Source organism: Chlorocebus sabaeus, chromosome 24, assembly GCF_047675955.1.
Source record: "Chlorocebus sabaeus isolate Y175 chromosome 24, mChlSab1.0.hap1, whole genome shotgun sequence".
Classification (NCBI taxonomy): domain Eukaryota; kingdom Metazoa; phylum Chordata; class Mammalia; order Primates; family Cercopithecidae; genus Chlorocebus; species Chlorocebus sabaeus.
In genome coordinates, this window is record NC_132927.1 from 409,509 (window position 1) to 429,085 (window position 19,577).

Below are 19,577 nucleotides of genomic sequence, written 5' to 3' on the forward strand. Positions count from 1 at the left end.
TCGACTGGTATTTGAAGTCACCCAGTATGTATCAGGTGGGCACTGTAGGGGAACACAGATGCACGGGTGTACACAGCAATCTAGAGGTCCCAAGCCTGACTCCAGGAAACTGGCCTCCCTGGGGAAGCCGCAGTGTCACCCAGAGAAGGTCAGATACAAGCAAGAGTATCTGAGGGAGGAAGGGGAATGAGCCAGGCTGGAGCTGAGCAGGTAGAGCAGGGCCCCCCTGCTGCGACAGTGGCATCCTGATAGTGAGATGCTTAGATGCTGCTGCCCCCTGGTGGCCACCAGTTCCCTGCAACTCTGAGACCACGTGATTTCTGGGAACAGGCCCTCCCTGGAGGAGAACCGAAACTTAGGGTGGGGACTGTAGAAAGGGGTGGAGAGATCAGCCGCCCAGCCAGGAGTTAAGCTGAGGTCGTCTGAGCCCTGCAGCAGCCTGGACAGCAACTCAGGTAAGATCAGCCAAGAATGGGAGTCAGCCTGGGATCTAGGGCTAGAAAGTCCAGCCAGATTGGGGGTAGGGGGTTCTAGGGGTCCCTCTGTTAGACTGCGGGATAGACAGAAGACCTCTAAGTCAGGAAGTGGGAGATTCAGCCTGAGAATGAGACTGACAAAGGCCAGCACCTCAGACTCTTGTAGGCAAAGGTCAGAAGGACCTACTGCTGGATTGTTCAGGGAAGAAGGCTCATTGCCCCAGCCTCAGTGGACCATTTGTTTCCTTGCCGTCTGGCCCTGCCCACTTGTGCTGCAGCTCCACCCCCACCCCTGCTTCCTGCCCCACCTACTCCTGGGGCTGGCAGAGGGGTGGGGGTCAGAGGCTAGGTTGTGTAGGCTGTGGGGCAGTGGGTGAAGGGCCTGATGCATCTCAGCAGAGCCTGCCTCTGCTGATGCTCGGGAATCTAAACAGGGCCTCTCACCAGGAATGATCACCAAAGGAATTACTTCCTAAACAATACATTTCTGAAAAGTCCTAAAATTAAGACCAATGCCCAAGGTTTCCTTCCAGGTATCACAGCTTAGAATGCTAAAAACAATGTTTGGGTTTTTGTTTTGTTTTTTTTTCTTGTCATTGCTAGTGATGGCAGAAAGGAAACAGTTCTGTCTCATAGAGTGTTGAAATGTGTCTAGAGCTAAAAGAAGATGGATGGGATCTCTGGGACCTGTTGCCAGAATCTAGTCTCAATGGCCAGGGTCTCAGGAGATGTTCCCTCCCAAAGTGTCAGTTCTGACGCTTCCTGCTCCTCTTATCCCCCAGGATGGCATCAGGCAGGGCACGCTGTACCCGAAAACTCCGGAACTGGGTGGTGGAGCAAGTGGAGAGCGGGCAGTTCCCCGGAGTGTGCTGGGATGATACAGCTAAGACCATGTTCCGGATTCCCTGGAAGCATGCAGGCAAGCAGGACTTCCGAGAGGACCAGGATGCTGCCTTCTTCAAGGTGAAAGGGCTTGGAAACCACTGTTCCTCTGCGTGAGGGATGGTGTATACACTGGTACACTCACCCTCGAGCACTTGCGTCTACCTGGGTTTCAGACAAGGGAGAGATTGGAGAAGAAAACTAGCTGCATCATTTGCAGAGTCCAGTACAAAATGAAAATGTAGAGGCCTTGTTCAAAAATTCTGGGGATTTTGGCCAGGCGCAGTGGCTCACGCCTGTAATCCCAGCATTTTGGGAGGCCGAGGTGGGTGGATCACGAGGTCAAGAGATCAAGACCATCCTGGCCAACATGGTGAAACCCCGTCTCTACTAAAAATACAAAAATTAGCTGGGCCTGGCGGCGCATGCCTGTAGTCCCAGCTACTCAGGAGGCTGAGGCAGGAGAATTGCTTGAACCAGGGAGGCAGAGGCTGTAGTGAGCCGAGATCGTACCATTGCACTCCAGCCTGGCGACAGAGTGAGACTCTTGTCTCAAAAAAAAAAAAAAAAAATTCTGGGGATTTCAAGATGGCAACACAGAGCACAGACCCTGCTGATCCCTTCTGAGCTTAGAGCTGTACGCCCATAAAGCCAGTCCTGTTGGAGGGGCAGCTGGAACCTGTAACACACTGCCTCTTTTTCCCTTGCTTTCTTTCCTAGGCCTGGGCAATATTTAAGGGAAAGTATAAGGAAGGGGACACAGGAGGCCCCGCTGTCTGGAAGACTCGCCTGCGCTGTGCACTCAACAAGAGTCCTGAATTTGAGGAGGTTCCTAAGAGGGGCCGCATGGATGTTGCTGAGCCCTACAAGGTGTATCGGCTGCTGCCACCAGGAACCTTCTCTGGTGGGTTTCCCCTTGCCCAACCACTCCTAGACTCAGCAGACTGGGGAAGAAGGATAGATGTGAGGGCTTCCCCCAGGCTTCTCATAGCTCTGCCTTGTCCGTGCCCTTGGGGGCTGCTACCCAGGTTTCCCTTCCTAGGCCTGTGCATTCTTCACTGCCTCAGACCTCTCCCTTGCCCTCTGGCCCTGCTCAAGACCCTGACCTTTCTGTCTCCCTCAACAATTCCATAGGCCAGCCAGGGACTCAGAAATCACCATCAAAGCGACAGCACAGTTCTGTGTCCTCTGAGAGGAAGGAGGAAGAGGGTGCCATGCAGAACTGCACACTCAGTCCCTCTGTGCTCCAGGAATCCCTCAATAATGTAAGAGATGGAAAGGGAACTGGGCGGGCCTGAGGGCAGGACAGTAACTAGAGGGAGAGGTGGGCCAATGAAAGACACTGTGTCTTGGGAGGCCGAGGCGGGCAGATCACCTGAGGTCAGGAGTTCGAAACCAGCCTTGACCAACATGGTGAAACCCCATCTCTACTAAAAATACAAAAATTAGCTGGGTGTTGTGGCATCTGCCTATAATCCCAGCTACTCAGGAGGCCGAGGCAGGAGAATCGCTTGAACCCAGGAGGCGGAGGTTGCAGTGAGCCGAGATTGCCCCATTGCACTCCAGCCTGGGCAACAAGAGCAAAACTCTGTCTCAAAAAAAGAAAAAAAAAAAAAAAGACACTGTGTCTGCAGGAGGAGGAGGAGGCCAGTGGGGGAGCACTCCATTCAGACATCGGGAGCAGCAGCAGCAGCAGCCCTGAGTCACAGGAAGGTACCACCTGCCCTGCCTCTTGTGTTGTCCCCCATGCCACACCCTCTGGCCCAAGACTCCCCAGTCCCACTCTGAATGACCAGTGCCTTTGCTTCCCTTCCAGGTACAGACACAACTGAGGCCCCTTTTCAAGGGGATCAGAGGTCCCTGGAGTTTCTGCTTCCTCCAGAGCCAGGTACATGGCATTTCTGACTTTCTCCTGTGCCCTGTGCCCCGAGGTCTTCCACCTTTGACTGTGCATGCATTATCTAGTCAGTCAGGGCTTACAGCAAACTGTGCCCACATTACCATAGCCCAAGGCACTGGTTTCTAGGTGGCGAGAATTCCACATGCCTGGCCAGACTCCAAAAAGCTTGCTTCCCAAAAATATCACCCTATACACTCTCCTGGAAATCTACATTGAGACGTTGATTTCATTGGGCCAAACAGAGGCCCAATCTCAAGGGACCTTCTAGTAAACTACAAGCCCCTGGTCATTAAACCCTGAGGCCTTATGGTCAATCACATACTAGCTACTTGCCTGAGTGACAGGAAAACCTGAGAAGCCCCCTGGCTGGTGCAGGGAGGGAAGGTGGAGCTATTCCCCTGGGGAGGGGCTGCTGCCAGCCTGTGTGCTCCTCCAGCACCAAGTAGGGCTGTTCTATTCCCCAGACTACTCACTGCTGCTCACCTTCATCTACAACGGGCGTGTGGTGGGCGAGGCCCAGGTGCAAAGCCTGGATTGCCGCCTTGTGGCTGAGCCCTCAGGTTCTGAGAGCAGCATGGAGCAGGTGCTGTTCCCCAAGCCTGGCCCACTGGAGCCCACGCAGCGCCTGCTGAGCCAGCTTGAGAGGGGCATCCTGGTGGCCAGCAACCCCCGAGGCCTCTTCGTGCAGCGCCTTTGCCCCATCCCCATCTCCTGGAATGCACCCCAGGCTCCACCTGGGCCAGGCCCGCATCTGCTGCCCAGCAACGAGTGCGTGGAGCTCTTCAGAACCGCCTACTTCTGCAGAGGTGAGGCTGCTCTCTCTGGGCACCTGAGCTCCCACCCCCTACCTCTTAGTACCCCCTGGGCTCAACATGGTGGGTCCTGCCACTTCCCTATCTGCCAGCAGATCCTCCATGTAGCCTATGCATGGCACTCCTGCACTTGTGTGGTGCACATCCTGTGTGGCCATATGCCCAGCCTGGCAGCTACCTGGCAGCTCTCCTCCAGCCAAGACAATGGAAGAGGTGGTTCAGGTAGAGCCCAGCACAAGAGTGTCGTATCTTGAAGAACACCATCACAGTGAAGCATGCAGTCACTATGTGAAGGTGCACAGAAGAATTGGCACAGAGATTTTGAGCTTCATGGCCTTCTCCTATATACACAGATTTGGGAGAGCTGGCACACATCACACACTCTGGCCCTGGCTGCACTGTCTCTACTACAGTCCCGGCATGCCTTAGGGTTGCACTTCTCTCCCATCCAATTCCAGCTCCTACTCAATTCTAAACCTGACCTTAAGAGTGGGACCAGGTGTACACAGGTACAGAGTGTGGGTGTTCCCAGCGCCATGGGTACCCTAGCACTGGAAGGGTGTGAGCAAGCAGCAAAGGTCTGGGCACATCTGTGTTAGCAGCCAGGGCTGCTGCCCAGGAGGACTCTAAACTCTCCCAGCAGAGAGCTTTTACAGCTGTGCACTGATCTACTTCTAAGCACTTATTTGAGGCAGGGGCACCCTTTCCCTATTTGCACATGGGTGAGTAGCATTTAGTTCCAAGTACTTCTGACCTTGCAGCTCCTGCTGTGGCAGGACCCCCTCCTGCCCCTCTCCATCATGGGTTTCTCACTATTGCCTCCCTGCCTGTGGCCCTCTCTTCTTTTTGTTCTTCCAACCCTTTTTCTTTCAGACTTGGCCAGGTACTTCCAGGGCCTAGGCCCCCCACCGAAGTTCCAAGTAACACTGAATTTCTGGGAAGAGAGCCGTGGCCCCAGCCATACTCCACAGAATCTTATCACAGTGAAGGTGAGCTCAGAGCAGGGGCAGAGTACCCATCTAATGAGAGCGGGGGCAGTGGTACTCCAGGAGGCAAAGGGGGTTTCCTAGTGGGGAAGGAGCTCCTGGGGGTGGTGTCTGTCCCTGATGCACTCACTAAGACACTCTTCTCCATCTCTTCCAATACAGATGGAGCAGGCCTTTGCCCGATACTTGCTGGAGGAGACTCCAGAGCAGCAGGCAGCCATTCTGTCCCTGGTGTAGAGCGTGGGGTACCCATCTTCCACCTCACCTCTTTGTTCTTCCTGTCTCCTTTGAAATAGACTCATTCTTCACACGATTGACCTGTCCTCTTTGTGATAATTCTCAATAGTTGTCTGTGATAATTGTATCCTGAAAATCCTCGCACACACTGGCTGGTGGAGCACTCAAGGCTAATTTTTTATCCTTTTTTTTTTTTAAATTTTGACATATACACCCTCTTTCATCTGTAAGGGACTGGGAAATTCCAAATGGTGTGAACCCAGGGGGCCTCTCCCTCTTCCCTGACCTCCCAACTCTAAAGACAAGCACTGCCGGGCGCGGTGGCTCATGCCTGTAATCCCAGCACTTTGGGAGGCCAAGACAGGCGGATCACGAGGTCAGAAGATCGAGACCATCCTGGCTAACACGGTGAAAACCCGTCTCTACTAAAAAACACAAAAAACTAGCCGGGCCAGGTGGCGGGCGCCTGTAGTCCCAGCTACTCGGGAGGCTGAGGCAGGAGAATGGCGTGAACCCGGGAGGCGGAGCTTGCAGTGAGCTGAGATCCGGCCACTGCACTCCAGCCTGGGTGACAGAGCGAGACTCCGTCTCAAAAAAAAAAAGAAAGACAAGCACTTTATATTTTCCTCTTAGATATTCACTAAGGATTTAAAATAAAATTGTATTGAAAGAGGAATCAGTATCTGATTTTCTGGGAGAAGAAGGTAGCAGTGGTCACAGATAGAGATGTAAACTTACGAGTGGGGCACTGGGGTTCTCTTCCTGCTGACATCTCCAGCCTTTTTCCTCTCCTCTGCCCACAGGTTCTGGCTAATATGCTATCTGGGCCCTGTGGGTCCTGGGCCTGGCACTCTACAGAGGTACCCTCTGGGCAGACAAGATTAGGGAGTGGGTTGGGATAGGCCATCGAAAGGGGCATCAAGCCTTCAGCCAGGCACTATAGCCACCAACTTCACATGGTAAAGTCTGGGCTTCATAGTTCTTGCTAGAAGGCCTCAACATCGGGCCTGAGGTTAGACTGGAGGTCTAAATGAAGAGGAGACACTTGAAGGTGACCTGAAACTATGGTCTAGAGGCCCTGGGGCCTGAGAACAGAGGAGTCAGAGCGAAGAGTTGCTAAACCTGTACCTGTTGTTACTGGCACCTCTTCCTCCAGCACAAATTTCACCGTCACCCCAGCAGGGTACTCCCAAACTGGATTCCTTGCTCTATCTAAGCCCCATAAAAGACATTCTGGCTGGCTGGGTGTGGTGGCTCACGCCTATAATCCCAGCACTTTGGGAGGCCAAGGTGGGTGGATCACTTGAGATCAGGAGTTCGAGACCAGCCTGGCCAACATGGTGAAACCTCATCTTCTGAAAATACAAAAATTAGCCAGGCATGGTGGCGGGCACCTGTAATCTCAGCTACTTGGGAGGCTGAGGCAGGAGAATCGCTTGAACCCGGGAGGCAGAGGTTGCAGTGAGCCAAGATTGCGCTATTGTACTCCAGCCTTGGCAACAAGCAAGACTGTATCTCAAGAAAAAAACAAACAAAAAAAAGGCACTCCGGCCTAGACTGCCATGTCACAAACATGCTGTTCATGAGACTTGAGGGCTCCAAATTGGCTGACACTCCTTTCCCTTTCCCCTGTGTTCATTTTACTACCAAACTGGAAGTTTTTCCTTCACCACAAGGCCACCTGTCACCTACTGTTTTGTACACTCACTTCCAGCAAACTAGTTCCAACCCAGGCCACAGCCTTCAGCTTCCTTCTTCCTGCATATGACACCAGCTTAGCTTTCCAGACTTCCTCCTGTCATTTCACTCTTCAGCCCTCAATGGCTCATACACATGATCAAATCTGGATGCCTAAGTCCTCCTAGGACCTTCTTGCTGCCTCATTTGGCAAGCTTCAGTGCTGCCTTTGAGCCTCCCTGCCTCCAATGGACCTCCCTTCTTCCCTTCAGTCTTGTCCATCATCCCCCTGGGAAGCCAAGTGCCTAGACAGGCTCTGCACTAGCAGTGAAGAAATGAGGTACTGAGTGCAGAGTTGTACAATCGCTGTTGTGCCCTCAATGTGATGCAATGTGATAAAATCCCTCCTGGACCTTCTTTGTACAAGGTCTAAATTATCTCCTTGACTTCCATTTTATTTTAATTCTTTTAATTAAAAAAAAAAATGGCTGGCCATTGAGGCTCACGCCTGTAATCCCAGTAATTTGAGAGGCTGAGGCGGGTGGATCACCTGAGGTCAGGAGTTTGAGACCAGGATGGCCAACATGGTGAAACCCTGTCTCTACTAAAAACACAAAAAATTAGCCAGGCGTGGTGGTGGACACCTGTAATCCCAGCTAGTTGGGAGCCTGAGGCAGGAGAATCACTTAAACCCAGGAGGTGGAGGTTGCAGTAAGCCGAGATCACACCACTGCACTTGAGCCTGGGCAACAAGAGCAAAACTCCATCTCAAAGAAAAAAAAAATCCTTTTTCAGCTGGGCGCAGTGGTTTACACCTGTAATCCTGGCACTTTGGGAGATCGAAATGAGAAGACTGCCTTAGCCCAGGAGTTTGAGACTAGCCTGGGTGACATAGTGAAAACCTACCTCTACAAAAAAATTCTTTTTTTCTTTTTTCTTTTTTTTTTGAGACAGAGTCTCACTCTGTCGCCCAGGCTGGAGTACAGTAGTGCAATCTTGGCTCACTGCAACCTCCACCTCCTGGGTTCAAGTGATCCTCCTGCCTCAGCCTCCTGAGTATCTGGGATTACAGGTGCACGCCACGATGCCAGGCTAATTTTTGTATGTTTAGTGGCAGAGTTTCACCATGTTGGCCAGGCTAGTCTTGAACTCCTGACTTCAGGTGATCTGCCCACCTCAGCTTCCCAAAGTGTTGGGATTACAGGTGTGAGCCACTGTGCCTGGCTCCCCAAAATTCTTAAAAATTAGCCAGGGGAGGCCAAGCACGGTGGCTCACACCTGTAATCATTGCACTTTGGAAGGCCGAGGTGGGTGGATCACCTGGGGTCAGAAGTTCGAGATCAGCCTGACCAACATGGTGAAACCCCATCTCTAATAAAAATATTTTAAAAATTAGCTGTGCGTGGTGGCACATGCCTGTAATCCCAGCTACTTGGGAGGCTGAGGCAGGAGAATCGCTTGAACCCAGGAGGCAGAGGTTGCAGTGAGCCAATATCGTGCCATTGCATTCCAAGCCTGGGCAACAAGAACGAAGCTCCATCTCAAAAAAAAAAAAAAGTGAAAAAAAAAAAAAAGAAGCCAGGTGTGGTGGTGTGTGCCTATAGTCCCAGTCACTCGCCTCCCAAACTGCTGGGATTACAGGTGTGAGCTACTATACCTGGCCTCCTTCCATTTTCTATCATACCCCACATCCAATTCATCAGCAAATCCTGTCGCTATTCCTTCAATATGTATCCAGGGTCTGACCACTTCTCTCTGTTTCCATCAGCAACACTTTGGAACAAACTACCACCATCTCTCATATCTTCTCTGCTTCCTTCACATCTGTTTCCACTCGTATCTACCGTAAGCTATTCTCAACATAGTAGAGATCCTTTTCACACACAATTCTGATCATGTCACTTCTCTGCTCAGAACCTTTCATTGGGTCCCAAATCACCCAGGGTAAAAGCCCAAATCCCCATAACGACCTCTGAGGTCCTGTGATGTGACCCTGCCCTCCTCTTTCTCTTGCCCCTTGCCATTCTTCCCCTGTCGCTTTGCTTCAGGCTCCTTGAACCCACCAAACACATTTCTACCTCAGGATCTTTGCAGTTGCCAGTTCTTTTGTCTAAATTACTCTTCCTTCAAGTAAGCACATGACTTACCCACTTTCTTCAAATTGTATCTCTTAAGAGAGGGGGCAAGGCTTCCCTGAAATACCCTCCCTAAATAGCAGTCATCATTATTCTATCCTCCTATGCTGCCTCATTTTCTTCATAGCACTTACGGCCACTTCATGTATTTCTTTTTTTCTTTCTTTCTTTTTTTTTAAAGACAGAATCACCCACGCTGGAGCACAGTAGTGCAATCATGGCTCACTGCAGCCTCGACCTTCGGCTCAATCAATCCTCCTATCTCAGCCTTCTAAGTAGCTGTGAGTATAGGCATGTAATTTGAGAGGCTGAGGTGGGTGTCACTTGAGGTCAGGAGTTTGAGACCAGCCTGGCCAACATGGTGAAACTCTGTCTCTACTAAAAATATAAAAAAATTAGCTGGGCGTAGTGGCACACGCCTGTAGTCCCAGCTACCCAGGAGACTTAGGTAGGAGAATTGCTTGAACCCAGGAGGCAGAGATTGCAGTGAGCCAAGATGGTCCATTGTACTCCAGCCTGGGCGACAAGAGCAAAACTCCATCTCAGAAAAAAAAAAAAAAAAAAAAAGCTCCCAAATTGAAGGGAACTGTAAGAAGATAAGGTCAGCTCAGCTGCAGTAAGAGATAAGTCTTAGGAAGAAGTATGCCCTGCAGTCAAGGCAGAGAAGGGCATTCTAGGCTAAAGAAATGGCTGTGCAAAGGTAGGAGGCATAGACAAGGGTTATTTGTTATTACAACCATACCTCTTAAATTTACACAAACAATTGTTTGAGAATATGGCTTTTCCAGGCTGGGAAGTATGTGCTGCATCCAACAAAGCTAAAGTCTATTTCAGCCGGGAGAACACTGGCAGCTGGGAAAGGACCACGTGGTGTGCCCATAACCTAAGTTGTTCAGATTTAGGAAGTGACCCCAGTAAGTCCTTTTGGAGTTTCGTGTAAGATTGACTTCTTCAGCTGGGGGCGGTGGCTCACACCTGCAATCCCAACACTTTGGGAGGCCAAGGCGGGTGGATCACCTGAGGTCAGGAGTTCGAGACCAGCCTGACCAATATGGTGAAACCCCTGTCTCTACTAAAAAATACAAAATCTGGCCGGGTGTGGTGATGGGTGCCTGTAATCCCAGCTACTCGGGAGGCTGAGGCAGGAGAATCCCTTGCACTGGGGAGGCAGAGGTTGCAGTGAGCTGAGACTGCGCCATTGCACTCCAGCCTGGGTGACAGAGTGAAACTCCATCTCAAAAAGAAAAGAAACAGCCTGACCAACATAGTGAAACCCCGTTTCTTCTAAAAATACAAAAATTAACTGGGTGTGGTGGAGGGCACCTGTAATCCCAGCTACTCAGGAGGCTGAGACTCGAGAATCGCTTGAACCTGAGGGGACGGGGGGCGGAGGATGCAGTGTGCCGAGATTGCAGAGATAGCGCCACTGCACTCCAGCCTAGGCAACAGTGAGAGACTCCATCTCAAAACAAAACAAAACAAAACAATACAAACAAAAACGATTGACTTCTTCCTCATTGACCTGTGGGGGCTCCAAGACTATCATCTCACATCTTTTTTTTTTTTTTTTTTTGAGATGGAGTCTTGCTCTCTTGTCCAGGCTGGAGTGCAGTGGCACAATCTCGGCTCACTGCAACCTCCGCCTCCCAGGTTCAAGCATTCTCCTGCCTCAGCCTCCTGAGTAGCTGGGATTACAGGCTCGTGCCACCACGAGCAACTAATTTTGTATTTTTAGTAGAGACGGGGTTTCACCATGTTGATCAGGCTGGTCTCGAACTCCTGACCTCATGATCCGCCCTCCTGAGCCTCCCAAAGTGCTAGGATTACAGGCGTGAGCCACCGCTCCCGGCCTCATCTCACATCTTTCTACTTCTGCAGCACACGACACGCCCTAGTTGGAAACAAAGTAGGAGTTTGTGGACTGGGGGGAGGGCGGGGTCTAACCTCAGGTCAGGCGCGTTGCAAGGTACATCTTGGCACCCGGAAGAGACCCAGCACAGTTGCCCCCGACGTGACCCGACCTCCCCTACCAGTTGAGGAGCCCTTGTTGCCAGGCTAGACGCGAGCGGCGGGGATGCGCTCATTGGTCAAGGAAGGAGCGCCTGTTACTAGAGGCGAGAACCAGAGCCCATTGGTCAGAACACCTCACAATGGACCCCAGCGGCACGCAGAGTCCTTATGATTGGTTTGCTGGCTGCCTCGGGAGACCCTGTTGCCTTGAGCCTAGGCTACTTGGCGCTCCCGACCCGACCCCTGTTCCCCATTGGCTGTCCTGGCAAAAGCCGCCATCTAATGAGGAGCGAGGTGCGGGACTCCGGAGCGCGCGCTTCCCGCGGTGCCATCTAGTCCTACGGGAGGCATCCCGGGCCCACACCGCGGCCGCCCAAGCCAGTGAAAGTCCCAGGGGCCTGACATCGCTCCCAGCGCTCGAGGACCGAGGCCTGCTGTGGAGGACACCGTGCTCCCTCGGGACCTGTTTTGGATTCCGGCCCGGGCGTCCCCTTGGAGCTCTGCATCTCCAACCTGGAACCCAACCCAGAAGGCTCAAGTTCCACGCATCACGTGGCGAGCGGATCCACTGAGGGTCCACAGAGAGGGGCGCCCATCTCCTGCATCTCAGTTAGCCCGGTAATCGTGTATACACCAATTGTTCATTGCCTCATTAACTTGGTTTTCTGGGTGCACCCACCTTGCCACCAGAGAAGTCCAAATCCTGACTTCTCTCCAAGGTGTTGGGAATTCTGTGCCCTAAAGAATTCCGACTCAGATCCAAACGGCGATCTGGTGGAATTGAGGGTGAAAGGCCAGAGGGACGATGTTCTACTATCCCAACGTACTTCAGCGCCACACCGGCTGCTTTGCCACCATCTGGTAAGGGTGGGGCCCGTGGGGTGCGATGGGGGATGCTGGCCGGGATCCCAGCCTGACAGCTCCCCCTGCGTCCCCATTTTCCCACCTTCCCCACCCACTTCAGGCTGGCGGCGACGCGCGGCAGCCGGTTGGTGAAGCGCGAATACCTGAGGGTGAATGTGGTGAAGACCTGGTAAGGCCCAGAAAAGGGAAGGAGGGCCTGGGGCGGGGGGTGAGTTAGGGGATGGGGTGGGCAACGCTGTGGGCCCAGTCCTGGGCGCAGCGGTAATCAGGGCCCATTGTTCCCCAGCGAGGAAATCCTCAATTATGTGCTGGTACGAGTGCAACCCCCGCGGCCCGGCCTGCCGCGGCCCCGCTTCTCCCTCTATCTCTCAGCCCAACTTCAGATCGGTGTGATCCGCGTCTATTCTCAACAATGCCAGTATCTCGTGGGTAAGGCTGGGAACCCTCAGAGGTGGGGCGGGCTGAGCAGCTGTCTGCTAAGCTGGCTGTCTACCTCGCCCTCCCTGCCCACAGAGGACATCCAGCACATCTTGGAGCGCCTCCACCGTGCCCAGCTGCAGATCCGAATAGATATGGAGCCTGAGCTGTGAGTGTTCCCTGGGCCTTTGATGGAACACCTGCTAATTTGGCCTCAGCCTAACTCAGCCTCAGTCCCTGACGGCCTACATTCTCTCCCAGACCCAGCCTACTGCTTCCTAACCACCTGGCCATGATGGAAACCCTAGAAGATGCTCCAGATCCCTTTTTTGGGATGATGTCTGTGGATCCCAGACTTCCTAGTCCTTTCGATATCCCTCAGGTAGGGCTTATTCCCCCAGACTCGTGAATTGACAATGCAGAAGGGGAGTGCTGTCCCTGTGTCACTCTGATATTGGGGTTGGGGAAGGAAGCTTGCCACAGCTCTCTCCCATGGGAGGTGGTAACAAGGGGACTGCCAAGGTGGATCCATCCAGGCGAAGCCCCCTGTACTTATCTACTCGGGGCCAATCTGATCAGATGGTTTCCCCACTGGAGGCAGCTCTTGTCCCCACTTGTCTCCACACTGTTTTCACTGCCGAGTCCGTAATCCAGGCTCTCATCTCTCTGTACTGGGCTTTCTTACCCCTGTCCTCCTCCATCTATTCCCAATACTCCAACAGCTTAATGTCACCTCCTTCCTTAGTTCCCCCTTTGAACAGTGGCTCCTGCTGCAAACAGATTACTAGCATTTGGGGCTCTCCATGCCCCAGTTTATTTTTTTATTTTATTACTATTATTATTATTATTTTTGAGACAGGATCTTGCTCTGTGGCCTAGGCTGGAGTGCAGTGGCACGATCTCAGCTTACTGCAACCTCTGCCTCCCTGGTTCAAGTGATTTTCCTGCCTCAGCCTCCCAAGTAGCTGGGACTACAGGCATTCGCCAGCATGCCCAAATGATTTTGTAATTTTAGTAGAGACAGGGTTTCACCATGCTGGCCAGGCTGGTTTCGAACCCCTGACCTCATGATCCGCCCGTCTCATCCTCCCAAAGTGCTGGGATTACAGACATGAGCCACAGCGCCTGGCCCATTTTTTTTTAGTTTTAGTAGACATGGGGTTTCGCCATATTGGCCAGGCTGGTCTCGAACTCCTGACCTCAGGTGATCCACCCACCTTGGCTTTCCAAAGTGCTAGGATTACAGGTGTGAGCCACTGCGCCTGGCCTATTATTACTATTTTTTAAGATGGAGTCTCTGTCACCCAGGCTGGAGTGCAGTGGTGTGATCTTGGCTCACTTCAACCTCCACTTCCTCTGGTCAAGCGATTCTCCTGCCTCAGCCTCCCAAGTAGCTGGAATTATAAGTGCCTGCCACCATGCCCGGCTAATTTTTGTATCTTTAGTAGAGACGGGGTTTCACCATGTTCGTCAGGCTGGTCTTAAACTCCTGACCTCAGGCGATCCACCCCCCTTGGCTTCCCAAAGTGCTGTGATTACAGGCGTGAACCACCATGCTGGGCACATACCCCGGTTTAGAACTAGTCATCCCCAGACTTCTCTCTCAGTCCTCTAGGCATCTGTGGCTCCTAAACACTAGTTTGGCCCTTATGCCTCAATGATACCATATTCATGTCTTTGCTTTTGCTGCTTCCCTAGCCCATAATGGTCACCCCTCATCCTCTGCAAGTCGAGTTCTACATATTCTTACAGACCTGGCTTAAATGCTGCCCTTCTCTATGAAATATTTATCCCAGTCTTAGCTGGAACCAAATGCGGTTTGGGAACTCAGCACTTTGCTAGGGCCTTGTTTTACCCTTTGCCTTGACTCTTGAGGGGTTACATACAACCTTGTCTCCCCACTAGACTTCCTTAAGATCAAGAATCTTTTCTGTTCACCTCTGTCAACCACAACAGTTGACGATGCACTGCTTCTTGCACAATTTTTTTTTTTTTTTTTTTTTGAGACAGTCTTGCTCTGTCTCCCAGGTTGGAGTGCAGTGGGGCAATCTCAGCTCACTGCAACCTCCACTTCCTGAGTTCAAGCAATTCTCCTGTCTCCACCTCTCGAGTAGCTGGAATTACAGGCACCACCACCACGCCCGGCTAATTTTTGTATTTTTAGTAGAAATGGGGTTTCATGATGTTGGCCAGGCTGGTCTCGAACTCCTGACCTCAACTGATCCACCCACCTTGGCCTCCCAAAGTGCTGGGATTATAGACGTGAGCCACCGCGCCTGGCCTTCTTGCACAAATTGATGAGGGCTAGATAACTGGGGTTTGGGTTGGGAAGGGAGGTGAGAACAGGAACTGAGGAAAGGAGGCCAGATGGCGGGTGAGTTTACTGCAAGCTGATGTCAGTGCAACAAGAATTAGGCATAAAAGGAGATTACTGTGCATTGTTGAAGAAGGTTGTGAAAGTGGGAAAGCAGGGGGCTGAAGCTGAACCCTATCTTTTGTTTCCAATCCCTCCCCAAAGATTCGACACCTCTTAGAGGCTGCAATTCCAGAGAGAGTTGAAGAGATCCCTCCTGAAGTCCCTACAGAGCCCAGGAAGCCAGGTCAGCAGAGAGAACCTTCTTTCTGGTGAGAGGCATAGGCAGGCCCAAGAGCTGTAGAAATTACCATTTTTGAGCCTAAGAGCCCGGCCCTGTGAGGGGCCCTTTTTTTTTTTTTTTGAGACAGAGTCTCACTGTGTCGCCCAGGCTAGAGTGCAGTGGTGCGATCTCAGCTCACTGCAAGCAATTCTCCCGCCTCAGCCTCCCTAGTAGCTGGGATTACAGACGCACAATACCATGCCCAGCGAATTTTTATATTTTTAGTAGAGATGGGGTTTCATCACATTGGCCAGGTTGGTCTCAAACTCTTGACCTCAGGTGATCCGCCCGCCTCGGCCTCCCAAAGTGCTGGGATTACAGGCGTGAGCCACCGTGCCCCACGAGGGGCAGTTTATGTGTGTAACCTAATCAGTACCTCACAAGAGTCCTCTGAGGTCAGATTTCTTATCCTTTTTTTTTTTTTTTTTTTGAGAGACAGAGTATTACTCTGTAACCCAGGCTGGAATACAGTGGTACACTTTAGGCTCACTGCAATCTTTGCCTCCCGGATTCAAGCAATTCTCCTCCCAAGTAGCTGGAATTATAGGCATGCACCACCACGCCCAACTAATTTTTGTATTTTTAGTAGAGATGGGTTTTCGCCATGTTGGCCAGGCTGGTCTCGAACTTCTGACCTCAGGTGATCCACCCACCTCAGCCTCCCAAAGTGGTGGGATTACAGGCATAAGCCACCACACTTGGCTTTTTTTTTTTTTCTTTTTTTCCCCAGGCTGGAGTGCAATGGTATGATCATAGATCACTGCAGCCTTGACCTCCTCCTCCAGGGCTCAAGCAATCCTTCCATCTCAGCCTCCAGAGTTGCTGGGACCACAGGGATGAGCCACCACACCTGGCTAGTTTTTAAATTTTTTGTAGAGACAGAGTCTCGCTATGTTGCCCAGGCTGGCCTCAAACTCCTGGGCTCAAGCAATCCAAAGTGTTGGGATTACAGGTATGAACCATTTCGCCCAGCCTCCCCATTTTACTGATGAGGAAAGTGAGGCTCACAGTGGTTAAGCAGTGTAGCCAGGGTCAGGATGCCAGAGATTAGCCTGGGTCTGATTAGAATCCAGGTTACCTTGACTTCAGAGTCCATGCTTTTGCCTGACTGCATGGCTGTGGGAATTTGGAAAGAAGCAGAGAGGCTGGTGACTCCCCTGTTCCTCCAGACAGGATTCCGGTCACTGTGCTGCCCCCTGAGGCCATCACGCTCCGGGAGGCAGAGCCCATACGGATGCTGCGGATTGAGGTGAGTTGTTCCCTGCACACAGGGCCTGATGTCCAGCCCCCTTGCATCTACTTCTCTCTGTCCCCAGAGTCCTGCCTTTTCTGTCTCCATTTCCCTATTCTCTGTCCCTGGCACCTGAGCACCCAGTGGCTTCCTTGAACCTGGCCCTGTGCCATGCCTCTGGGATCCACTCTCCTGGATCCACTTGCCTTTTTCAGAAATGTTATTGAACCCCCTCCCCTTGCTCTTCTCTCTGGACAGGGTGAAGAGGAGCTCCCAGAGGTCAGCCGCCGAGACCTGGACCTGCTGATCGCAGAGGAAGACGAAGCTATCTTGTTAGAAAGTAGGTGTCTCTGGCAGACCCCTGGCGTGGGCAGTCTGGGACTGGAAAATGTTCCCATTTCTCCTTTTCCATCCTCTGAACTCTGATTCTCTCTCCACAGAGCTAAGGGAGGAGCTCCGGGTCCCAGAGGGTGAAATCGTAGTCCCCCGGCTCTCACCTCCAGCTCCTGCAGAGTAAGGGCAGGAATTCCTAGACCAGGTAGGGTGTTGGTGCTGGGAAGGGTCTCCTCATTTATCTTGCCCATTTCCCTTCAGGGTGGAAGGAATAGCAGAGGCACTTCCAGTCCTGGTCCCTGAGGAGCTGAGGCCGACAGGCTGGGAGCCTGGGGCCCTACTCATGGGTGAGTGCCCACCACGCCCCAGGGGCTTTTCTGGGAGTACTTCTATACTGCTGCAGACAAGGGCTCTATATCCCCACTCGCTAAAGGGAGGACCCTGCAGTTTCTTGCCCTGGTATCTGCAAGGGGTAAGGGGCTTATGGGACAGAGCCACAACCTTGGGTGTTGTTGCAGAGGTGACCCCCCCAGAGGAACTGCGTCTGCCAGCCCCACCCAGCCCAGAGGTGAGTAGCATCCCTTCCAACCCTCCTCCTCCTCCTCTTTGCCCTCCCCCACCAGGGCTGCCTCCCTAAGCCCAGGGCCACTGCTAGCTTACAGGGGTCCTTAGTGCAGATGATAAAAGATGTCCCTTTCTACACCCCATTGTGTCTGGCCTGCACTTTCCAGATGGGTACCCTTATGCAAGGTATGAGCTGCTCAAGTGCATGAAGACCCCACACAAGCCCTTTCCCCAGGTTCCTCTAGGGGCGGGGTGTGGGGCCCTGTTAGCAGTCCACCAGAGACAGGAAAAAGAGTAATGGGCAGCCTTGCCCCTACCTGCCCTCCCCACTCAGCGGAGGCGGCCCCCAGTCTTCCCACCTCCTCGCCGCCGTCGTCGCCGGTTACTGTTCTGGGACAAGGAGACTCAGATCTCCCGGGAGAAATTCCGGGAACAACTGCAAACCAGAGCCCACTGCTGGGAATGTGTGAGTACAGCCCAGGCTTTGCGGGGAGAGGGAAGGAGGCAGGGATACCAGGGGCACATGCAGGCTGAGCCTTCTAAATTCCTCAGGAGGTTGGGGGTAGGATTGGGAACTTGATGAAAAATCCCCTTCATTCACCAGAAAATGCAGGCGATGTGGGTTTGCACATGTACAACTCTTCATGGTCCTTTAGTGACCCCAACTGTCATACCCATGGGCACCAGGTTAAAAAGTCCTTCTTTTAGCAATGAGCAGGGCAGGCAGGGTCACGAGCCCAAAAGCTGGGGAAGTCCAGAAGCCCCAGAACAATGCATTGCAAAGAGGCAAAGGGGACCTGAGGAGTGGCTGCTTCATAATGAGGCTTCTGACCTTTCCCTACCACACAGCCCAAGGTGCAGCCTCCTGAGAGGACCATCACAGGCCCTGCAGAGTTGTTCAGAACCCCAACTCTCTGTAAGAATGGCAGGGGATGGGCACAAAGGATCCTCAAAACCAATTTCTCATTCCTGGTGCTCCTCGCGCCTCAAACCCTGTGCCTACTGCCTTCTTGTCCACAGCTGGCTGGCTACCCCTTGAACTACTGGGTCTCTGGACCCGCTGTGCCCAGCCACCCCCAAGAGCACTCAGGCGAGAGCTGCCCGAGGAGGCCGAAGAGGAGGCTGCTGAGGAGGAAAGGAGAAAGGCTGAAGTTCCGAGTGAGATCGAGGTAACTGCACCACCTGTTACCTGCATCGCCCCAGTGCCAGGGTCTGCCTGACTAACTGGCTGCCCTCCCCTGCTATGAGGGCCAATAGCACAGGCTCACTGGCCTTGTGCCTTCTGAGGCCCGAGTCTCAGATGCTTGGGGTCTTAGTTCTGCTTCTCCTGTCCCCAGGTCCTGAGGGAGGCCCAGGAGCCCAGTGTTCCCCTTATGGTGTCTTCAGGTAAATACCTAGAGAAGAGGGGCAGTGGGACCACCACCCTTACCACTGTCCCAGGAAACTAGTATCCCAACTGCTCAAGCTATTTCATGAGTGAAGGCGTGTGTGTGTGACATAAGGAAGCACAGACTGCTCCTCCTCTGCTCTCTCACCTGTGTGCTTTTAACAAGTCACTGCATAGCTCTGCCATCTACTTATACCAGGTGGCCACAAGGCCCTAACTACCACCCAAGCAGACACCCACCAGTGCCTTTCCTCCCCGAACAGAGCTCTCCCTAGAGGCAGCTGAAGAGGAGAAGACCCGCATCAGCCTCATCCCACCAGAAGAACGGTGGTAAGCGGCCAGGCTCCATGGGAGCCAGGGCCCACAGCCTTTGGCCAGGTGGTAGAAATAGCTGCTGGGATGGGTATGCCCCTTGTCACTGTCACAGCTGCCACCTTCCCTGCTCTTACTCCCATGTTCTCCTAGGGCCTGGGCTGAGGTGGAACAGCCAGAACTTCCTGCATTGCCCGTGGTGCCTGAACTCCCTGAGGTGCCCATGGAAATGCCTTTGGTGCTGCCCCCAGAGCTCGAGCTGCTCTCACTGGAAGCTGTGCACAGGTACCAGGGGGGTGGCACCTTGATGGGGTGGACCCGGGTTGAAGCCTCTGCTAATGGTTCTTGATCCCTATAGGGCAGTGGCACTGGAGCTGCAGGCCAACAGGGAACCTGACTTCAGCAGCCTGGTGTCACCCCTCAGCCCCCGCAGGATGGCCGCTCGGGTCTTCTACATGCTCCTGGGTGAGTGTATGCATGTGTGTGTGTGTATGTGGTGCAGGGACACACAGACCAGAGGCCCATACAGGGACTCCCCCAACCTGCCCTCTCCTCCCCTCTTGACCAGTGCTCTCAGCGCAACAGATTCTTCGCGTGGAACAAGAAAAGCCATATGGTCGCCTCCTGATCCAGCCGGGGCCCAGATTCCACCGAGGTTAGAGTCCATTTACAAAGCTGCCAGGAAACCGGCCACTTCTAGTAAACCACGTTGTGGCTC

General features: G+C 52.8%; 2 protein-coding genes across 5 annotated transcripts; both read left to right on the forward strand.

The window, feature by feature from the left end:
* Positions 1–346: 346 nt before the first annotated feature.
* Positions 347–5,369, forward strand: IRF9 (interferon regulatory factor 9). Of its 3 annotated transcripts, none has more exons than XM_007986291.3 (10): positions 347–455; positions 1,259–1,439; positions 2,079–2,262; positions 2,493–2,623; positions 2,993–3,071; positions 3,175–3,246; positions 3,723–4,064; positions 4,166–4,292; positions 4,944–5,059; positions 5,219–5,369. In XM_007986291.3, exons 2-10 carry the CDS (start codon positions 1,260–1,262, stop codon positions 5,350–5,352), a joined length of 1,365 nt encoding a protein of 454 aa, XP_007984482.3. In that variant the 5' UTR covers positions 347–455; position 1,259; the 3' UTR covers positions 5,353–5,369. The 3 variants fall into 3 exon arrangements, with proteins under 3 accessions (XP_007984482.3, XP_007984484.3, XP_007984483.3); XM_007986292.3 differs by lacking the exon at positions 347–455 and adding an exon at positions 929–1,009; XM_007986293.3 differs by lacking the exon at positions 4,166–4,292.
* A 5,433-nt stretch (positions 5,370–10,802) lies between these two features.
* On the forward strand, positions 10,803–19,553 carry REC8 (REC8 meiotic recombination protein). 2 transcript variants are annotated; one of them, XM_073010844.1, is made up of 20 exons: positions 10,803–11,733; positions 11,860–11,976; positions 12,080–12,148; positions 12,266–12,408; positions 12,493–12,565; positions 12,658–12,778; positions 14,915–14,996; positions 16,202–16,281; positions 16,522–16,603; positions 16,704–16,776; positions 16,858–16,943; positions 17,115–17,164; positions 17,495–17,626; positions 18,010–18,076; positions 18,181–18,329; positions 18,498–18,546; positions 18,811–18,877; positions 19,013–19,144; positions 19,218–19,324; positions 19,428–19,553. In XM_073010844.1, exons 2-20 carry the CDS (start codon positions 11,921–11,923, stop codon positions 19,517–19,519), a joined length of 1,710 nt encoding a protein of 569 aa, XP_072866945.1. In that variant the 5' UTR covers positions 10,803–11,733; positions 11,860–11,920; the 3' UTR covers positions 19,520–19,553. The 2 variants fall into 2 exon arrangements, with proteins under 2 accessions (XP_072866945.1, XP_007984488.3); XM_007986297.3 differs by having other exon boundaries at positions 10,804–11,733; positions 11,835–11,976.
* Positions 19,554–19,577: the final 24 nt, after the last annotated feature.